General features: G+C 35.9%; 2 protein-coding genes across 2 annotated transcripts; both read right to left on the reverse strand.

The window, feature by feature from the left end:
• Nucleotides 1-810: 810 nt before the first annotated feature.
• LOC122296162 (protein DETOXIFICATION 48-like) lies at nt 811-3,026 on the reverse strand. The gene is made up of 2 exons (XM_043105616.1): nt 2,768-3,026; nt 811-2,532 (listed from the first exon to the last, which is right to left on the reverse strand). The coding sequence occupies exons 1-2, from the start codon at nt 2,879-2,881 to the stop codon at nt 1,021-1,023; spliced, it is 1,626 nt and encodes a 541-aa protein (XP_042961550.1). The 5' UTR covers nt 2,882-3,026; the 3' UTR covers nt 811-1,020.
• A 2,820-nt stretch (nt 3,027-5,846) lies between these two features.
• Nucleotides 5,847-14,313, reverse strand: LOC122296163 (sucrose transport protein SUC4-like). The gene is made up of 6 exons (XM_043105617.1): nt 13,576-14,313; nt 12,040-12,785; nt 10,310-10,373; nt 10,179-10,222; nt 6,955-7,114; nt 5,847-6,574 (listed from the first exon to the last, which is right to left on the reverse strand). The coding sequence occupies exons 1-5, from the start codon at nt 14,063-14,065 to the stop codon at nt 6,956-6,958; spliced, it is 1,503 nt and encodes a 500-aa protein (XP_042961551.1). The 5' UTR covers nt 14,066-14,313; the 3' UTR covers nt 5,847-6,574; nt 6,955.
• Nucleotides 14,314-21,223: the final 6,910 nt, after the last annotated feature.

Here is a 21,223-nt window from a genome sequence, read left to right on the forward strand (position 1 = left end):
GGGGATCGATGGCGAATTGGTAATAAACAGAGAGCACTGTTGCTGTTGTTTTGTCACGTGAGAAGTAGACATAGGCAATAATAGCTTGATTTTGTTTCTTCAGTTCGAAGCAGGAGCCTCTGGCCTCCACCCCGACTCTACATTAATGTCTTTTCCTAATACCAATAATTATTATCCTTTCTGTACTGCATGCTCTTTCTTCTGCAGAAATAACCCCACGTGGGTATGCACGTATACGCCTGTGTGTATGAACTGCTTTTCATTTTTACATACATTTTCTTAGGGGGAATATGCTGCAGTAGTGAACTCGATCGTTGATCAGATAATGAGAATATTCTAATAATTTCTCCATTTTTTTGTAGCACAATTCGGGGATATATAATACTAAAATGGATATATATTAATATATATCTATGGATCGGATGAAAAACCTCATGATGATCACATCCTTTCTTTTAGTAATAAATTTCTGCATTCTTTGTATTAATATTCATGTTATCATGATCATGTACGTACCGGTTATAGTTACATAAGTACGTAGGTTATGGCTAGGGTTCTATTGTATGGTACGGCTACATCTTACATGATGACGTAGAGCAACAGTTTTTAAGGTATAGGATTGTTTTTAGCCCTAGTTTACAGTGGATTATACTAATTTTTCCTTTTTAGGTAGTCAAGATATTTACCTAATATGGAAAGAAACAAGAGGAAAGGTAGATTCTTTTTCCCAGCCCTCAAAAACATCCGACAGCTTAACCCTTTCTCTCTTACAGACACGCACACTTGCAGACAGTGAGTCACGAAGCCGAGTATGGAGAACTGATGCATGTATTTTGATTCTATTCTACGGATTTCTGTTTTTATTAATATAACAACTTTGAAAAAGAAGATCAAACATAAGAAAGAGGTCTAATCTAATTACAATTAATGTTTAACTTTCACCTCAGCTCAGTTTGTGGGGAGGGGCGGGGGGAGGGGGGCGGGTGGGGTTGGGGCAAAAATGGGGAGGTGAAAATGTCCTCAATGCACGGTTTGTCTAGTACAGATCAAAGGGTCTGTTTCAAGTGAGGTCGACTTCACAAACTCATCACCAACGCAGATCTCTTCAAGATTAGCCTTATTGATGATGGATTTCTTGGATTTTGATTCTGGTGTTGATGATGATATTGGCAAAGGAAAAGACTTGGTACATGTTTGTGTGAGTTCTCTTGCTCTCTCTACTTCAACCGTCCAATCTGTTCTGCAGAGGACACACATCATGAGCAGAGCACAGGATGCCTGTGCTGCAAGCAAGCCCAGCCACAACCCGGAGAACCCCATTTTCGCTACAAACCCCAAGAAGATGGCCACAGGCATACCCACCAAATAAAATGACCCCAAATTGATGTTTGCCCCAATAGTTGGCCTTGCGCTCCCTCTCAAAACTCCACAGCCGGTGGTTTGTGGACAATTTCCAAGCTCGCATAGCCCGGCGACTGGCAATGCAATTGCAGTAAGTTCGAGAATCTCAGAGTCGCTTGTGAAGAATCGACCCCACTGATGCCTCATCAAGGTTGTGAACAGCATGGCACTGAGGCCCAAAACGACCGCACAAACTAGTGAAACAATCATGGAAATTCTGGCTTTAGCTGGGCGGTTTGCGCCGAGTTCGTTCCCAACTCTTGTGGAAACTCCAAGACTAAGCGCAGAGGGAAAGACGTAGACTAGAGAGGTCGTTTGTATGAGGATTCCCATGGATGCAATCGTTGCTTTCGGGTTGACTAGAAGACCGCACAGCATTATCATGAATTCGTACCACCACCATTCAAGGCAAACGGAGATGCAAGTTGGGATCGCCAGGGCGAGCAAAGACGACCAACCTCGAAGGCAATCCATACTCGGACACACCCACGAGTCTTTATACGCACCGGAGAAATATACGAAGGAAGAAAGTAGGAGGAAGAGATTGAGATTGGTCCAGACCATTGCTACGGCAACCCCTGCAATACCCATCTTGAAATGGAAGACTAAAAGGAAATTTATGGGGACGTGAAGGAGAACAGAGAGGGCTGAACAGTAAGTTAATGGTAATGTGATGCTTTGGGTCCTTAGATAGATTCTAAGAGGATGAAGAAGCGAAAGGAAGAAGAGGTCTGGAATGGAGAAGAGAATGAAAGAATGGGCCACGGAAGATATTTCTTCGTCTTGGCCGCACCACAAGAGCATTCTCTTCATGTTTAGCCACATGAAAGAGATGGGAATGGAGGTGGAGAGGAGTAGAAGTGCTGTCCTTTGAGAAGTTAAGCCAAGAAGCTTCCATTGTTTTGCACCGTAAGCTTGTCCACAGATGGGTTCCATTCCCATGGCCAAACCGGAGATAACAGAGTAACCGGTGATGTTGGCGAAGCCAATAGAGAGAGAGCCTCCAGCGAGCTCAAGTTCTCCAAGATAGCCAAGAAAAAGCATGGAGATCATGGCCCTTGAATACAGAAGTAGACCTGTGATAGCCGTTGGGCCTGAGATCTTCCCGATGGCTTTGATTTCTTCCAAGGCCTGAATATTGGAAACAAGAGTGAGTTAGTTCCTGCAAAAATGAGTGTATTTTGATAGCTATTTTTATCATTACTGTTCTCAAGTGTCGTCTTAGCAATCTGTATGTACAAATATATATATATATATATATATATATATATATATGTATGTATGTATGTATGTATTGGTATATGTTTGTTTTATATATGTGACCACGAAAATGGTGGGTGTGCATGGATCTTTTTTCCATTTTTACCTCAGGAGGAGTTGGCCACCTTTGAAGTTCTTCGTCATCAGGCTGAAGATCGGTGGATTGGTTGAGATTTACGGCATGGGTTTTCTTCGGAGCAGATGGGTTTGGGTTACACATGATAGCCTTTTCTGAGAGAATAAACTTTAAAAGGAGGGGTTAATGAGAGGGATCGGAATGTACAAAATAGGCAGCTTGTGCGTGGGTTTGTGCTTGTGTGTGCAGTTCTTCTGTTTTGCTTCGAGTATGGGAACGGGTGGAGGGGGGTAGGGTTTATATATAGGTGAAGAGGTTAGGCCCTACCGTTGGTTCTGCAGGCACGTGTCAACTTAGGAAAGAGAATTTGGGTGTGGTTTTTGGGGGGGGGGGGGGGGGGGCGTCTCTCTCTCTCAAACTGTTAGGTTAGCAATTGCTATATATTCATAAAAATAATATTTATAGTCGTGTTTACGTAAATATCATATAGTTTTTTTAAAAAAAAGTAAATTATAACAAAATCTACATAAAAAAAATAATTTTTTAATCGTAAATTTATTTTTTTTCAAAACAATTATACGACATTTATACACTCCACGATTGTGTGTAGCGTTACTTTATATTCATTTTCTTTCTTGCATGATATTGGAAGCCGTTTGGGTGGAGTTCATATAAGACAATAGTATTTACACTCAAAAGGTGTTATGTCGGAGCCCTGATGATTTTATTCTCAATATATACTAAGATTATAGGGGAAAGAAAGAAGATTAGACAAATATTAGTATTTTTTTACCGCCCAATCAGGTCATTTGCTTTGTTTAAATGATACTGGTGGTCCTTTTAAACGTACGTGGATAATCTTTGAAACCCTTGGTTTCTGATCTCTGTACGAACAAGGATAAAGAAGTTCTTTGGGACTTGGAGTGGGGAAGGGATCATCGAAGAGCAAATTCGCCTAGGCCTACTTGTGAAGTGAGGTGACAAGGGCCGAAAGGCATATATGTTGTTTTACACTGGCTTGCTGGCTGCAGCAAGCTTTGAATGTTTGTTTGCACGTTCTGAGGCAAGCAAGCACCATGCACGATCCCTTTCTTGCACAACCCATGTGAGAAAACCCACACCGAGCATGACTTGCTGTCCAGATCCCATTACAACACCCCCCCCAAACATCCTTCAAACCACTTGCTTTAGTTTTAGGTGACAAGCTTGGTGTAAATTCTGTTCCCTGGCCCCATCTGTTTTAGCTCTTTGTTTTACTCGTTTGGACAAAAAAGAGTAGTAGTTAAAACACTGAAAACAAGTGTACTAACTAGAGCATCTTAAGTGTACTTTGTTAAAGAAGTGGAAAAATCAGGTTGAAATTTTGGTTTTTGTGAGTGAGTTTGGGCTTAAGCCGATGAAGGAAACAGGGGGCGTTTTGAACCCTAAAGTGCAAGATGAAGATGATCTGGTAGATCTTTTTTTTTTTTTTTTTTTTTTTTTGGAAATTTGTTTTTATTAAAAAAGTTTATCTTCATGGATATGTGGAGGTAGGTGGTGCTCGTGAATCGGACCCCTGGTGGGAAGGAGTGCTAATGGAGATGACAGTAAGTAGTATGAAGAAGAGGCAGATGGGAGAAAGGGAACACTGAGAGACAACTTACGTGGGCCAATTACAACCATTTATCATGTATACCCTTTCTCACAACAGAGCAGAGCACAACAGAGCAGAGACTGTGTCTCTCTGTGGGAGAGAGCCTTGGCTGTGTCTGCTGCCATACAACAGAGAAAGGGCAGCCCTACCATCATCCATTCATCCATCCGTCATCACCCCTATATTCCAAAGCAAGAAAGAGCAGAGAGAGTTGAGTAAATTTTTCTTTCCTTTCTTCCCCACTTCTTAGTCATCAGCAACTTCAAAGAATCAGAATTTTTTGTTTCCTTGTATAAGATAGTACTTCCCCTGAAACCCATACCCCCCACAATGTCAGACTCCATGTGTCTCTAAACCAATAAGTCCCCGTAAATGAAAGCTATATGTCGAGCACCCAAAATAATTCATAATAGAAAAAAGTACGTAAAAGTCACTAGAATTTTTGTAAAAAATATACCATTATTTCCTGCAAGAGAACCCCCAATACCAAATAGATGAGATAATTAACTTGGGGTTAAAAAGAAATAATAAAATTGAATGACATCTTCGAACTTTGCATCTCATTTTGGGGAAGGTGGGGGCTGCCCAAATTGTAGATCCTAACAGAGCAGCAAAGGACATTGACAAGTTTGATCACGTGGTGATGCCATTCACTTGTACCAACGTCAATCAGAAAAGATGCACAAATTACACCAAGTTGTTAGTGGAGCTCAGAAATTATTTTGGCATCGAAACTGACTAAAAAATGCAATTCCAAAGCAAGTTTGGGGAAAAGTACTTGAGAAAGTGACAAGACCTGTTACGATTTCCCGTTAATTAAAAGATTATACTCCCCTTCAATCTCGAACAAATTCATATATTCCATCCCTTTCACCAAGACTCCTCCTCCCCCCTCCTTTTCCTGATAAAAAAAGAAAAAATGAAAAAGAAAAAAATAGAAACAATTGCTGCTTTTATCTCTCAACACACCCAACACATTAAGATGCTTGTTGAATTACTACAAGCCGCCTAATGTGCTATAAATGCATGACAGATAATGAGTCCTTGATACACATCTGCATGCATCGAGGTTTCAAGCATGTATATGCTCCATGATTTAGAAAATTTGGCATTAATATCAATTCAGGCACCGAATATTTTAATTTTTACCCACTCAAACATGCTCCTTTGGGTATTCCTGCAATCCCCTGTCCGTGTTGCTAGGAACTCGGGCAGGATGTAGGATGACCCCACCTCCTTGGGCAGGTGACCCGGGGCACCTGCCCGGGAGGAGCCCCTCCCCAGCACCTCCGCCAAATGGCCTGCAATCTGAGCAAATATGAGAACCCGGATCCCTTCCTCCTACCCTTTTGTGAACAAATAGTTTTGTTCACAAATGGTAGCCAAGAGACTTTTACGGTCATATCTGAACAAATGGTACATAAGATGGTCGTATTTTCAAATACGTCACAAGCCTTCGTAGCATTGATGGGAACATTCAAAGCAAAAACAGACTTTCATTGATACTATTAAGTGCAATAAACGCCAGAATTTATTCCAAGGTCCAGACGCAAGCGAAACAAACCATAAAAAAAAAAATAATAAGGAAAAAGAAGAGCACAATAAAAAAGGAAACCTGCCAAAGAAAAATACTCCAGTTTTCCTAAAAGAAAGAAAGAAAAAAAAAAAAATCAGACCGAAAATTAAGAGGCGTCTCCAATTCCATCAAGGTTTCAATCAGCATAATTAATATATTCATTGTTGGCCACCAAGCACACTTAACCATATTCACACAACAAATTCATGCACAGCATGCATGAGATTCCAATAGAACTTCCTTGAACCACCAAAGCACGACCAGCTTTTCCCTGAAACAAAATTCATTTTCTTGAGGAATAATTCCCAATTAAGGGCAACTTATCTTGGTTGGTAAGGAATTAGTCTCGAATGTTGTTTTTGGAATCCAGAGCTGAGGCTTCACATACTTTTCCAAGGCAATAATCCATAAAGCAACAATTTCCCAAGTTGGGATCCATTTTTGTTGAAGAAATTCTCCACTAATTGTAGACAACCCGTCTCACACAGCATTTGATGACAGCTTTCAAGCATGTCTGAAAACCTATTGCTTCAAAAATGACTATTTTCCATCATTAATTATTTATGTAGAACGTCCACCGTTGCCCATTGTAAATGGAGATCCACGCCTTCAGTCCAGACTTTTATCACTACTTTAAAACAGAATTCATGGTTCAGTAATAGGTTTCAGCAGGCTATGAATGAGACATAGTTCATAAAACCTCCAATATTTCAAATAAAAGAGAAGGAAAACAATAATGGAAAATTGGTCTTGTAATCAGCTCTCAATTCCTATGTCAACAGCCAATAAGATGAAACTTTAGGACCCTCATTATTTGAATATCTTAAAAGATGAAACCAAATATTGAGGGGGCAGAAAGACCAAAGAAAGAAAGATAGGGATAATTTTTTGATGAAATGACCAGCAAATTATTTGTATATAATAGGTCGAAATAACAATGGCTATTTACAAATTTTGGGTACCAGCTAACTTGATAAAGTAGTGAAAAAAGCAGATACAACATGATACCTCATGTGAGGCCTCTGGGCTTCTGAGGACCAGATCGCGGAATAGCTAAGATGGCTGTAAGTCCACTAGCAAAGGCTGCAAGTGCTGCCACAGCAAAGGCTGGAGAATTTCCACCACCAAATAGCTGATCCCATGGTCCACTTCCCAGGGACACCACCACCTGCTCTCAGAACACAAAAGATACATAAATTAAATGAATAAAGAATTATAATAAAGAAACCTAATGATATGCTACCAGAGGCATTTTGCCACACTTCTATCTCCAGAATTACAGAATATCCCTCATTGCAGGATATAGATTAAGAATAAGCAGCAGGGGAAACAACAGTAAATAAGATACCTAACCGCTTGAATGATATCAGATAGGGTAATTAGCCACATGACTGTTCTCCTAATTATAAATGTCACTATTTCATAATTGGTAAATTTTTTCTTTTTCCAACATTCACTGCATGTGTTCTTTTTTCAAAGATTAAGAGTAACATATAAACCTATACCTCTTCCCTCAGCGTGATGCTCAGGTGAGGTCACACTTTGATGTGCTGCGAAGTAAGCCTGCATCTTCACAATGCCTAGGACAGCCAGGCTCTTTTTTTATCCCAGACGATTCCAGGCTTAAGAGTTCTGCTGTCTATTGGCATTGGTGAAGCGAAGCAAGTTGCTCCTAGACAACAATTTAGGGGTGTGGATATTTCAGGCATATATTCACCATAAAAGATGGTCTTCTATGTTATAGGCATGGTTTTAGATCTTCATAATTAATGCTGATACTTTCTTTACTGAAAATCAGAAAAAAAGGCCAAATTCCAACAGACTCCCCCCTCCTCTCTCTTCTTCTGGAGGAAAGATAAGTCTGGGTTTACAATGTTCTTATTTTTCCAAATTATCTAGAAGTTTACTAGAAGGTTGAGCGTTGAAATATACATTAACCTCTGATTTCAAAAGTGGCCCTAGTGGAGAGAAAAGCCCCCAGATAATTTTGTAAGCCCTTACTAGAAGTTGAGTGTTCCTATCATACATGCTGCAAATGTTCTATTACATGATACAGGCTAACTACAGTGGTCTTCATATCAAGTACATTGTCAATGAAAGTCATTTTCAGTAGACAAAATATATTTGGCAACTGACATGTTTTCACTAGAGTTTCAGAAGACGAATATCATAGCTCTATTAGCATGTAAATTCACTTATTCAATGATGAAAGACATACAATCTGCTGGGAAATTGAATGTTAAAAAATGGATTGAGTTTTTAATATATATATATATTTATAAAAAGCCAAAAAACAAAAACAATTCAATATGTTAGGAAAATGAATGTTCAAAAAATTATAAAAAATAACATAAATGTGGTCATGTGGGCGTGTGTACAAAAGCAAAAAGTACAGGTTACTAGAAACCAAACTTCAAATTCCCTCTCTTTACTATTTTTGGTACTCTACAAAAGGGTAAAATTACCTCCTTAAAAAACCTCAGACAAGAACATATAACCAGCTGAACCCTACAAAGCTGGACAGACTAGTACATTGATTTGTTGAGGTGATGCATTAAAGGGATAAGTTGAGGTGACACATCCACCCAACTAAACATTTGTAAAATAAAAATCAAAAAGCAGAGAGAGAGATAGAGACAGAGAGTTGGTGGCTTGCCACCATAAGCTCAAGACTACCCCACTTCTACTACTATCCTATCCTTACTCAAAGCTGTCCAAACTCCCACGCCTTATCCTCCCACATCTTTTGCCATTATCCATCACAGACACCACATAACTTGGAACTAAAATGGGTCTTATACATGCAAAAGTAAAAGAAACTAATAGAATGAGGGTCAAACCACGAATCTTTCAAAGGGAGAGAGAGAGAGAGACCCATCAATCCATGCTACAAACCATAAGTACCAAAAGCTTAAGCTATCAAAAAAAGGGTTCACAGTGTAAATCCACCACCCTTCAACTAACATGCCCATGTCAAAAAAAAAAAAAAAAGAAGATGGTAAATAACACACATGCTTGTCACTTGTAGCTATCGCATTTTATAAAACATCAGCCCCTTTAACAGAAAATGGCTATCAGAGAATGGTCTAACAATCTATATGAAGTACCATATCACCAACACGCCTAGGTTAGCAAAAGCACAGAAAACAACACATGCTTGTCCAATGTAACTAACATGCTGCTTTAAATAACAGCAAAGTAAGAGACAAAAAACTCTAATATCTCAAACGCATTTATCTGGTTCTATAATTCAGGGTGGTTAAAAGTTTTTGTGAAGTATTATAAGCAGGTAAACTGCAATTTATGCTAGAACCTTGTATCTTTGGACGTGCAATTAATATAGAAGTTTTGAAAGGGAGGCATAAGGAGGAAGGGACATATAGAGAATTTGATACACCTATATTACTTAATAATACATAGACCTAAGATTTGAATAACTAGTCATACAAATTAAGAGAGCACAATACAGCAACATCTAGTCCCCAATATTTTCCTGTTCTACTTGATGCATATTACACGTGGAAGCATCCAAATTCAAGTAACTTTCTTACTATGCCCATTCTGAAGAAGGAATGAAGATTATTCATCAAAATTATATTCCTTTTTTTTTTTTAATAATTCATCAAAATCACATTTCTAATTGGCACATTAAAAGTTATGTTCCAATATAACACCTTGAAAATGTAAATTCCAATTTAATCCAAAAACTTCCAAGAAAATATGGAAGTACAGTTAAAGACACATTGTATTTGCCTCCCACGAACTACCCTCATACTCACTCAAAATCTTTGACTCTGTGCAACTCAGATCACATTTTGATGTTTCAATGTCTGTTTGCCTCCTCCATCAAAACAACCATTAATAAACAGAAATAAAAAGATGAACCTGAGGTTAGCTTTTAACCTGATTCCTGTGAAACAATTACAAACTGCAACTTCTCCCTCCAAGACAATGTAGGATCCCATTTACTGCTCCCTTAAACTCAATTTGTGAATCAAGTATCACAAACAGAGAAACGGAACCATAAATTTTTGCCAGCTTGGTAACTACCAATTTAATTGAATTGCAATTAAATCATGCTATAGCTACAGGCCACAGTGATGAAGATACATGGAGATTATTATTATAACTACATAAAATAGACTCTATCAAGAACATATGTTGATTCCAATTAGTTTGGTAGTGGCAGATATGGACATAGAACAGAGGGGATCCCGTAAGGGCAACCATACCTGTGGGACCACTATTGCCAGATTCAGGACACCCATTGATAATCCTGCAAGAACCAACCATTTAGATAAGTAGCTCAGCACCCAGCATCCTAATAAAAATTTGGCAAGTTAGCTAAAAAAAAAATGCCCACCTTGGCCAAGTCCCAAAGACTCAATGCGTGTGGATATCAAGGCATACGGAACGCTGTAAGTGATCTGCAATATACAATCGAACAATCAGTGTATAAATAGAGATCTCGCATGATACATAAAGTGTCATCCTTATATTAACTATATGTAGAGTCTAGATGCCCTGCTCCAGAAAACTTGCACTGTTCTTAAATGCTCCCAACATTAAGGATATACTGGAGAGATCCTATCAGAAAGTGAGTTCATGGTTTAGCTCAAGATGACAACACCTGGTGATTTCGAACCTCTGCATGCATAGACAATGTGGAGCAAGGATCTTCCCTTCAGGGGGCAGACTTTGCCCAAAATAAACACAGAGCTACCAAAAGAGGTTATTGATGAATTCTTTTCTATTTTCTTACTAAAAATTAAAACTTGCTAGACTTCACAAATTGAACCTAAAAGAACATGGTTTTATTTAGGGTAAATTCCTTAAACTGGCATCCCAATTTTAAAAACGTATCCAAACTCTGAATAACAAGTCACACCAAATCAAACTTTTTCTTGCAAGGCGCCCCTGAATCAATTTGAAGCATTAAGGTCTCATTTGGATGTTGAGATGAGATAAAAAATCTGTGAATAGTAGTGGAATAATTTGTGAATAGTAGTGAAATGGTTTGAGTTAAGATGTTTTATCGGATTTTAGGAAAGGAGAGAAAAAGTTAAATAAAAATATTATAAATTTAAAATATTGTTAGAATATAATTTTTTAATAATATATATATTTTGGGATTTGAAAAATTTAAATTGTTTTTTGTGTTTTGTTTGGAAGTTTGAAAAAGTTGTAATGATTAGATAATGATTAGATAAAAAAGTTGAAAATTTGAAATTGATAAGTGTTTGTGTTTGAGTGATGTTTGGATGTTGAGCTGAGATGATATGAGATAAAAAATAAATAAAAAATAAAAAAAGAAAAAAAGAAAAAGAAAAGAAGAAAAAAAAAGCAAGCTCTTAATGAAAGCATTCTTCTTTTTCACTTCATAAATACTTATCAAAAAACATAAATAAAGCAAGCAATTATATGTATAAAATACAATAGGTTTTGAAATAAAAATTGATATATGAACTTTCCATTTATATGGGACAGAAAATTACTACTTTGTAACCAAAAGTTACTACTTTGGAAAAAGGAAAAACACTTTTTAAATCTTAAAACCATGGTCAATTAATGTCCACTATGTAACATTCCCTAGACTTAACCATCACACGTTCCATTTTAAATATACCAAAAAAAGGTGGGTGAATCACATAAAGTTTCAATATCTTTTCTTTTTCTTTCAAATCTCGAGGACCAAACTTTTATTTTCTTAGAAAAAATATACTATTTATTTATTTTTAAAATTTTTTTGACCCACGTTGTTGTAGAGTGTTTATAGATTCTGAAGATTTTCGATGAACTTAGACCATGGCATTTTCAAAAGTTTTAGAGGGGTCAAGATGATTTTTTCACATTTTCCAAATAGCTAGAGGGGATCATCAGGTTCTCTTTCGGGAGCAGGAGGTGGGAGTTAATGGTTCCCCCTAGCCTGCCCTGTCTCCACCAGTGTGCATGGGCCATAATGACATGAATTAATAATGCATGCAAAACAACAGGCGTTTAACACCTGTTCTCCCTCTATTCTTGAGTATGAATGACCAAGAAATAAAGTAAAAAACTTGTATTCCTTTCACTGAAGAGAACTGCATGACTTACCGCCAAAGGAAGGCCAAGAATTGCAAAAATCAGCAGTGCAGTAATCACAATGCCATCTGGAGGAAGAGCATGGGCTTCAGTGTGAACACTCTTTGCCACAAAGGTAAGTACTAGCATTGCAATAAAGCAGAGAGCCATGAGGATATTTGAAATCCCCCATATAAAACCAGCCCCCCATTTCCTACACAGCTTCTCCATGAGAACCGAAGTTATTCCTAGAACAACTGAATTCAGCATCAGACCAAGCGCACCCATTCTAACTCCAGTACTATAATTCTGCCCTTCATTAGGCTCACCACCATAAATCTCTCGACCCATCCAATCAGTATCAAAAAGAAGAAATGGAAACCATCCAATCCAGGTCAAAGCAGTAACAAGCAGGATTACCCATATAGGCCCTGAAAAATATCTAAATGTCCCAAAAAGTTCCCAGAGGAAAGCTTCTTCAGCATGACCTGATGTTCCTTGCCCATCTTCAACAATGGGGGTGGATCTGCCACTTGAATCTAGAGGCACTTCCTGTGCAGCTGCTATGCTTACGTATGTGGTAATTGCAATGAATACAATGTCAATAAAAAAAGCAGACTTGAGATTTGCGCAATTAGCATTGCATGCAGATGTATAAGTAAATGGAAAAATCTTGAACCAGCCATTGTATGATCCAGTGGCAAAGCCAAGAACATTACCAACAGCCATAAATAGAGAGAAATACGCATTTGCCACTCGAGTCCTTCGATGATCCTTTCCTAGCATGACAGACATTTAGCACAAGACAAGTCAATTTTTTGGTTATTTGCATAACTTACATCTTTTGACGCATTTTAATCTTTTTCACATGTTACATGCACACTAATGCGTACATGCTAAGTGGTGTTTCTGAAAAGAATGAACCATGATGGATGCACAATTTTCATTGAATTTTGGAAATATCACTCTGCAGATATTTTTCACTTTTTCAAATAATTGTGGTATTCTACAGTCTGCAGGGTTGATTGCAAGGATAACATCTCGCAATAAACATATGATCTGGATGTCCGGCACGATTCAAGGGTGAACCTGAGTATAACCATAGCCATCCATAATCATCACATTATTCATCGAGAATCTGATACAACTTTGACAGAATGAATGCTGATTAATTTTATTTGCATGATCCACACATCAACAGGGGACATTCTTTTATTTTTCAATATTGACTGAGCTCAGCCAACAATAAGCAATGTGGAACATTCTCAAAGTTTTCTTGACCTTGCAAAAAAATTAATGCCAGGCAAAGTCTGTTTCGAGAAGATTGTAATACTTTTATTTCTATACAACGGATCCATTAATAGAGAAATCTTAACCAGTTTCGAGACAAGACATATTCTTGTCAATAATAAACAAGCGTGCAAATGCAATCTTAACCATGCCCGCCAACTCGTCATTTTCTTATCCATGTTTGCAACGATAAAATTATCCGTATAACAATAATAACAACAATAACAATAATAAGCTAAGGTGGTTTACTTATCAAAAAAAAAAGCTAAGGTGGTTTACCAGTGAGATCAGCTAGCAGAGCTCTACAAGGACCCTGAGTCATGTTATTGGCCACATCCAGAATCCAAAATCCAAACACGAAAGCACCCACGGCTCTCGGCCTGACGTTGCCTCGATCACCTAGAAACCACCCAATGTCTGCCGAGTGTCCGATGATCAGGACGGAGACCGCGATCAACACTGCCCCGGAGAATATAAATGGCCTGCGACGGCCGAAGCGGCTGGTGCATCGATCGCTCATGTGACCGACAAGGGGCTGAACGAGTAGGCCTGAGAGCGGGCCGCACAGCCATATGATGCTGGCCCAGGCGTGAGGGATACCAAGCTCCTGCACGTAGGGAGTGAGGAGAGATAGCTGCAGCGCCCACCCAAACTGAATCCCACACGCCACGGAAGCCACTCTCAGCAAGCGCCTCAACGGAACCCTAGCTACAGCTACAACCGCCGGTCGAGCCCTGCCCCGATGGCGCTCCGCTTCAGGGATCGCCATTTTGATCTCACTTTACTCGATCTCACTCTCTGCCCGATCACTCCAGCTTTTTTTCAGTTTCTCGTTTCACTCTGCATCTCCGTAACTGTTTCTTGAAGAAGAGCGGGAGAGAGCGAGGGCGCGTTTGGACGATTCACGGCGCTGTTGATCCGGTCGGAAACGCGCCTCGGAGCTTTGACTGTTATGGTTTTCGAATTACAAATCTGCCCTTTTTCTTACCCTCAATTCCCATGTGAGGTTTGGATAAAGTGCCAATATATGATTGGAAATTAAAGAGCATATAATTATCATATATTTCTTTTTTTCTGTTTTTGAAGTTTTCTATTTTCCTACGTAATTTTATATATTTATCTTTTCGTACCTTTTCAATTCTTTATCCATTTATATAAGAGTTTGAAGTTTTAAATTTTTAATGAGTTATTCTATTTATAAATTAGTGTGAAAAATATTCTCTTCACACTCTTTATATGATCAGATTTGATTTATAAGAAATTTAATTTTTAAAATTTTCTTACAAATCAAATTATGTTAAGTCAACAGTAAAAATAGTGTGCCCTTAATTCACAAATCAAATGAAATGCTCTCATTTACTATCTTAATTTATGCAAATCCCGTATATTATTTTTGAAAAAAATAGATAAATTTAATATCCACGTAAATAAATTATTTAATTAATAGTAAATTCTATTTTTATTTTTAAAAAAAAAAAACGTGCATAACTGTTTCTATCATTTAGCGTGTTACTTTGTGTTTGGAAATGAGAGCTTAGCTACCAAATGTCTAATGAGTCACGGGTAGGCCAAAAAGGGCCGACTTATGTACCTTAATATAATAGCACTTGATTAAAGTAATGGGTATTTGGGAGTGCCTTTTCCTTTTTTCCAGATGGGAACGTGAAGAAAATTGAGAAAAAGTTGTGAACATTATGCTTATTTAACAAGTATGCCAAGATGGGTTGCTTTCATGTTGTCCTTCTTACACAAGTGGCATCCACTTAAGGTTATTCTCATTAGACATAAAGGGTCACGTTTAGACCACATGGGGATATCAATCTTTTCAATTCCCTATGGTCATGATTTGGTCACATGCTTAAATCCAAATTGGATGAATTTGATTGTTAAAGGCAATAATAACATTGGATACTTTATTTTTATACAAAAATTTTATATACAATCATTTTATATATTTTTTTTTACATTTTATTAATATAATTGATTGTATATTATAAAAAAGTTATTGTAATCAAACATATCAATTGAGTGCATAAAAAGTACGTAAAAGAAATGATTATATATAATATTACTCAATCTTATAATATTTTTTCTATCGAGAACTTAGTCATAATAGAATTAGATAGACTCGAAATACAGACTACTGAGTCAGGTTGGGTTTGAATGTTGAGAAGTGTTGAGGTATGTCGTGAATAATAATAAAAAAGTAGGTAAAAAATAATAATATAATATTAAATAGTAATATAAAATAATAAATAGTAAAAAAAATAGATAAAAAATAATAATAAAATAATAAATAATAATAAAGTATGTTGAGAAGTGTTGATGTATTTTCAATACTCAAACACAGTTTAATCTCATTAATCCCGAGCACTTGATCCAAAGTTCGTTGATAAATCTCTAAGTAGATTGGATTGATGCATGTAGGAAGGATCCAAAATATATAGAAGCTTGAAAGAGTTGTGCGGTTCTTCTCGAATTTGTAAAATATAAGAAATAATTACCACGTGAGTGAAAACCTCAAAAGTAGGTCAAAAGAACAAAGAGAATGGGACAGTGTAGCCGAGCTTGTAGCATATGTAATAATTCAAAAAAATATCAAACATGTATTAAATCCTTTTATAAAATATAATATATATATATATATATATATATAATTAGTTACTTTTCACACATAATATAACTCATTAATTTTGAGTATTGTTATTAGTTCATCTGAAACTTACCACTCATATCTCTCGACATGGCACGGCTGCCTCATAATTTGTTCAAAATAAAATAATAATAATAATAATAATAATATTCAAACTTAAAAGGCATTTCAGAATATAAAAATAAAAAAAAGACTAAAATTCTAAATTTTTTCTATATATTTTTTATTTGTATTTTAAATCTTTTTGAATAACAAGAAGAATGGGAGCGAGAGTGTAGTGGAGAGATTCTAGTAGATGACAATAAGTTAAAAAAATATCAATATATATTAAATCCTTCTATAAAATATAATTATTTAATTTTCACAAATAATATAACTAATTAGTTAATTTAGACAAAACATATCATAAAGCGAATCCGAGGGAATTAGACAGGGCAGCTAATTAATGCATGTGATCTTGACCTTTAGAGCCATCTCCGAGAAACTTTATTCTATGGAGTGATTGAAGTTGTTCCATCTTGATCTATGGCTCCACTCCAAAATATCAATCAACTTTTAGGATAACTTCTTTTAATTCTCATAATAAAGAAAAATCGATAAAACATATATTATATGTAAGATATATAAATTGGGATAACACAAAAATAATTTTATAAATTGATATAGTTTGATATGATTCGTCAGATTATAAATTTATTTTTATTGTAAAATATTTTCTATCATTCATAACGAGTTTGTCAAATTTAATTTCCATGTTTGTTACGTAAAATGATCTTTGTTTTAGAAAAGGGTATTATTGTTAGTTACAAGTTTCAAATAGATAAATTTTATATCAATTTTTTTTTTTTTTATAAAAATTTGGGTTCCACTAATAAAAAACAGTTTTTTTTATACTTTTTTTAGGTAGGGTCTAGTTTTTTACAAAGACTTGTATATAATTTGTCTGTATGGAGTTTGTATATTATTTCTCTTTACAAATAATCTTGTACTAATTTACCATTATATTTTCATCCAAATCTCACAAATAATTAATTACCCAAAAGATGGGGACATCAACTCGAAATAGTTTGTACTTGTTTCATAAAGAGCATGAAGATAAAATACTGATAATGTATAATTAACTATATCAACTCCAAGATTAGCTAAAACACGTTCATACACATATTTATATGGACGTAGTTTTGTCATCATTGAATATGGTGCACATGAAAATAGTGCTTAACAATGAAACATAGTTTGACTATATATCAACCATTGTCAATGAAAAGCAACAATAACAGGTGCAAATTGAAAAATCTTCATTAGGTTCATACATTTAGATCCAATTACTTCATGCCAGCGGTTTGAATAACTGGATGGAAAAATAAATGATATTTACAGTCATAAAATACGTAAATACCGTCCATTTCTTTTAAAAAAGTGAGTAAAAATAAAATATATGTATATGAAAAATTTAATTTTTTAACTATAGATCACACTCTTATTAAAATAATAAGTATCGTTTGTGTAAAGAACCTATCCCACCACCGAACGTGATTGTTTACTTGCAAAGTATCAAAGGATGTTGACATTTTACGCCTGCAACTACTCCAATACTTAATTCAGTAGGAAATAATATATAATTACTCAAGTATATGACCAGAAATATATTAGGGTGTATCTGTATATATAGGTGCAGAGTTGAGTTGAATCAATACTACAGTTAGAACACGCTCATGTAGTACTTATATGCTTAGATTATCTCTGAACAATAGGAATAATCTAGATGCCCCCTTAATTCTTATCCATTCTGTTCTAGGGTAGAATATTAAGTCTTGGGGGCCTTTAACCTCCAATTTGGACCACCTTACTGATATAATTTATTGTTGGGCTCAGGTACTAAATGGACCTTCCAATTTGTAATTTATATAACTCATAATTCTATCTGACATTACTTTGGTGGAAAGTAATATGACATGAAGTTGATGCTCTTGAGAAAGAATTCATTTACAATTAGTTTCATAAATGATGACATGGCATGCATATATATTAATTTAATTGATGATTAATGACATATTCAAACAACCAATACAGAAGATCTTCCTCCTGTACACACGATCCATTTAAATAATAAAAAAAAATTACAAATGGATATGGTTTTGAGAGAATCTACAACCAACCAGTACTTCGCCAATTAATTAAATTTACCCAAGTAGGGGAAATAATCCATATATACCGAGATATATATGCACCATTGCAAGTCGATCCATCTGGCTTCTTCAATATTGTACATTTTATCCAGCTTATGATGACATGAAAAGGTCATGTTCATTATCCTAGCAACATATACACAAAGTAAGCTTCTCGATACACATATTGTAAATAATTGATAAAAGTTAAAACAAGCTAGCAACTTCCTAAATTCAGTCTTAGAGATTGGAAAAAGTGGGTTAGAACATAAGGATAATTGAATTACTCGTGATCACTTCATGATGATATAGATTGCTATACTCCAAGACTGATCCTACTATTTTTATTAGGTACGGTAGGGTATCGTTACTTGCATATGCTAAGTCGTCACATAATTTTAATATAAGATACCATCTTATTCTTATTCACTCTCATGTTCATTAATAGTTTTATGAAATGCAAAAGTATTGGTGTGAGGGGACATTTTGTCACACTCCATGGGATCATGATCTCATTACCAAACCCCAAAAGCGAGAGGGCAGACATTAACATATGCAGATTGGTTAAAAGAATATGGGTGTTTTTCAAAGATAATAGTGTTTTAACTTTTCTGACTCATCAAAAAACTGCAATGTGATGGCCCATTAATGCATGAGATTCTATATATACTTTCCACATGAATTGACAGCAGTCAAACAAACAAAGAGCCCTTTTGATGTATCATATTTGAGTTAACGCAATGGAGAGAAAGAAAGGAAAGAACGAAAAAAAACAAACAAAAGAAAGGAATTACATAAGTGCTTTACCAATCCAAGTATAATGTGGGAATCCTAGTATTGGCATGTAAGTTTTGTTAAATATTTTAATATGAAACAATAATATTGGGATATTCAATTTTCTATGATTCATGATATAAGATAATAACATTTAGAAAATGCACATTTCTCCATTGCAATTTAATAGAAAATCTAACTTAACTGTAAAAGAAGGACCACCTTAACAATTTTATTTTCGAATGTTTCTCGATCGCTAGAGGTACAATTCTATTATTGGCGAGAACCCTTACGCCTCTTAGTACTTAAATAGAATCCTGGTTATCATGAAATCTAGAGGTATTTGTGTTCAACTATAACTCATCAATTAAAAAATATATTTGAACTAATATAAACCCATAAAGATATAGGTGTGGACACATTGAGTTTTAATAAAACTCTTAACAGTTTTGTCATTAGTCAAACAACTTGGGTTGTGTATTCATATATGATGGGAATATATACAAAACCTCATCATATAAATAGAGAAATGTATATAAGAAAAACAATAGTTTTTACCACATCTGGCTAGTGATTGTAGGCGCGGCACCTTCAAAGCACCAAGAGTTTTTACTGTTAACATAGATACCATGACTTCAGCACAAGGACGTAAATATCCCAAAACTTCAGCATGCAAGATCCCTGACTTCATCCATATCAGACAATCCTGCAAGTTCCGTGCATACATGAGCCTACATATCTATACATGCATAAATGGAAAGTAAAATTAATATTCTCACAAATTATGGGATTCATTTTGCTAGCATACTCTGTATATAATTACTCACACATCCTATAAAAAATTTGTTGAGAAATACAACATTGCTCCCTATAATCTCTGTTTTAATCTCTTATATGACATCAATTAGCTTCTCGTAAAACACCTCTATTCAATCCTCATGGCCTTTGTTTCTCCTTCAGTTTCTTCAGCTTCTTCCCCCTACTACTCCAATCGGCATGTCCTTCACTGCCCCCAATATCACTCATTTGATATATGTTAAACTTGATACCTCGAACTACCTGCTATGGGTTTCTCAACTTCTGTCTATCCTTCACATCCAAGATCTCATGGGAATCATTGATGCTTGGAACCTTGTCCTCCTTAATTTATACGTAATGAACAAGGACAACAAACTACAACTGTCACTCTTGAATTTAGTCTCTGGCACAAAATAGACTAATATTTATTAAGTTGGTTCAATTCAACTTTAATCGACAATGTCTTATCTTTAGTGTTTAGGCTTATATAGCTAAACAAATCTAGGATCATCTGGCTTCTCGTTTTGCCTCTCAGTCTAGATCCAAAATTAGTCATCTCAACAGGCAATTGCAGACCCTTAGCCAAGGCTTTTAGACGTGCACTGACTACCTACAATCTGCCAAGATCTTCTTGGATCAGTTGGCTATTGTTGCTAAACTTGTTGATGATGAAGATCTTATATCTTACATCTTCAGTGGTCTCAACCCCAATTTTCATTCCTTCATCATTTCTTATTATTTTGCAGCCAGAGAAGTTCATTTTTCTTTCAGTGATTTTTAATCTGAATTACTGAACCATGAACTACTCCTTTCCTATTATCGTTTCTCTATTTGCCTTTTTTGTATGCCTTTTAAAAATAAGAAATTTTTCCAATGGTTCTCAAAGGGCAACTCCTCCAAGCAGTCCTATAAGGAAAAACCTACTTCTGCACTCTCCACAAATTCTACTTCTTGACCTTCCTCCAATTCTAATAGTTACTTATCTAACACCAACTGAGCACCTTACCAAACTTTTGGAAATAATGGACACCAAGCCTTGGGTTACTTTCATAGTATGGACTACTCCTACCAAGGTCGGCATCCCCCATCCCAACTTGTTGTCATGGCTACTCAATCCAATTTCAAAATAGTAGATCAAACCTGGTTGGCTGACAGTGGAGTCAACACTCACATAACTGCAGACATAGAAAACCTGGTGCTTCGTGAAACTTATCAAGGTGGAAATGATATAACAATCGGAGTTGGTTCTGGTTTGTTAATAACTCTTACTAGTTCTACTTTTTTTTTCTACTTCTACTCCTAAACTTGATCTAAATAATGTCTTACATTGTCTATCTGTTGCTGCCAATCTCTTATCTATCCAAAACATTCATTCTAACAATAATTTCTGGTTTATGTTGACTTCCAAATTCTTTATTGTGAAGGACAACATTTAGGGCCAGATTCTTTACAAGGACCAAGTAAAAATGGTGTTTCTCCAATTCAGTTCCCATCATCTTCCAATAAAGCTTGAGTTTACATCGCCACTTTAGGA

The sequence above is a fragment of the Carya illinoinensis genome, chromosome 15 (genome assembly GCF_018687715.1).
Source record: "Carya illinoinensis cultivar Pawnee chromosome 15, C.illinoinensisPawnee_v1, whole genome shotgun sequence".
Taxonomy (NCBI): Eukaryota; Viridiplantae; Streptophyta; class Magnoliopsida; order Fagales; family Juglandaceae; genus Carya; species Carya illinoinensis.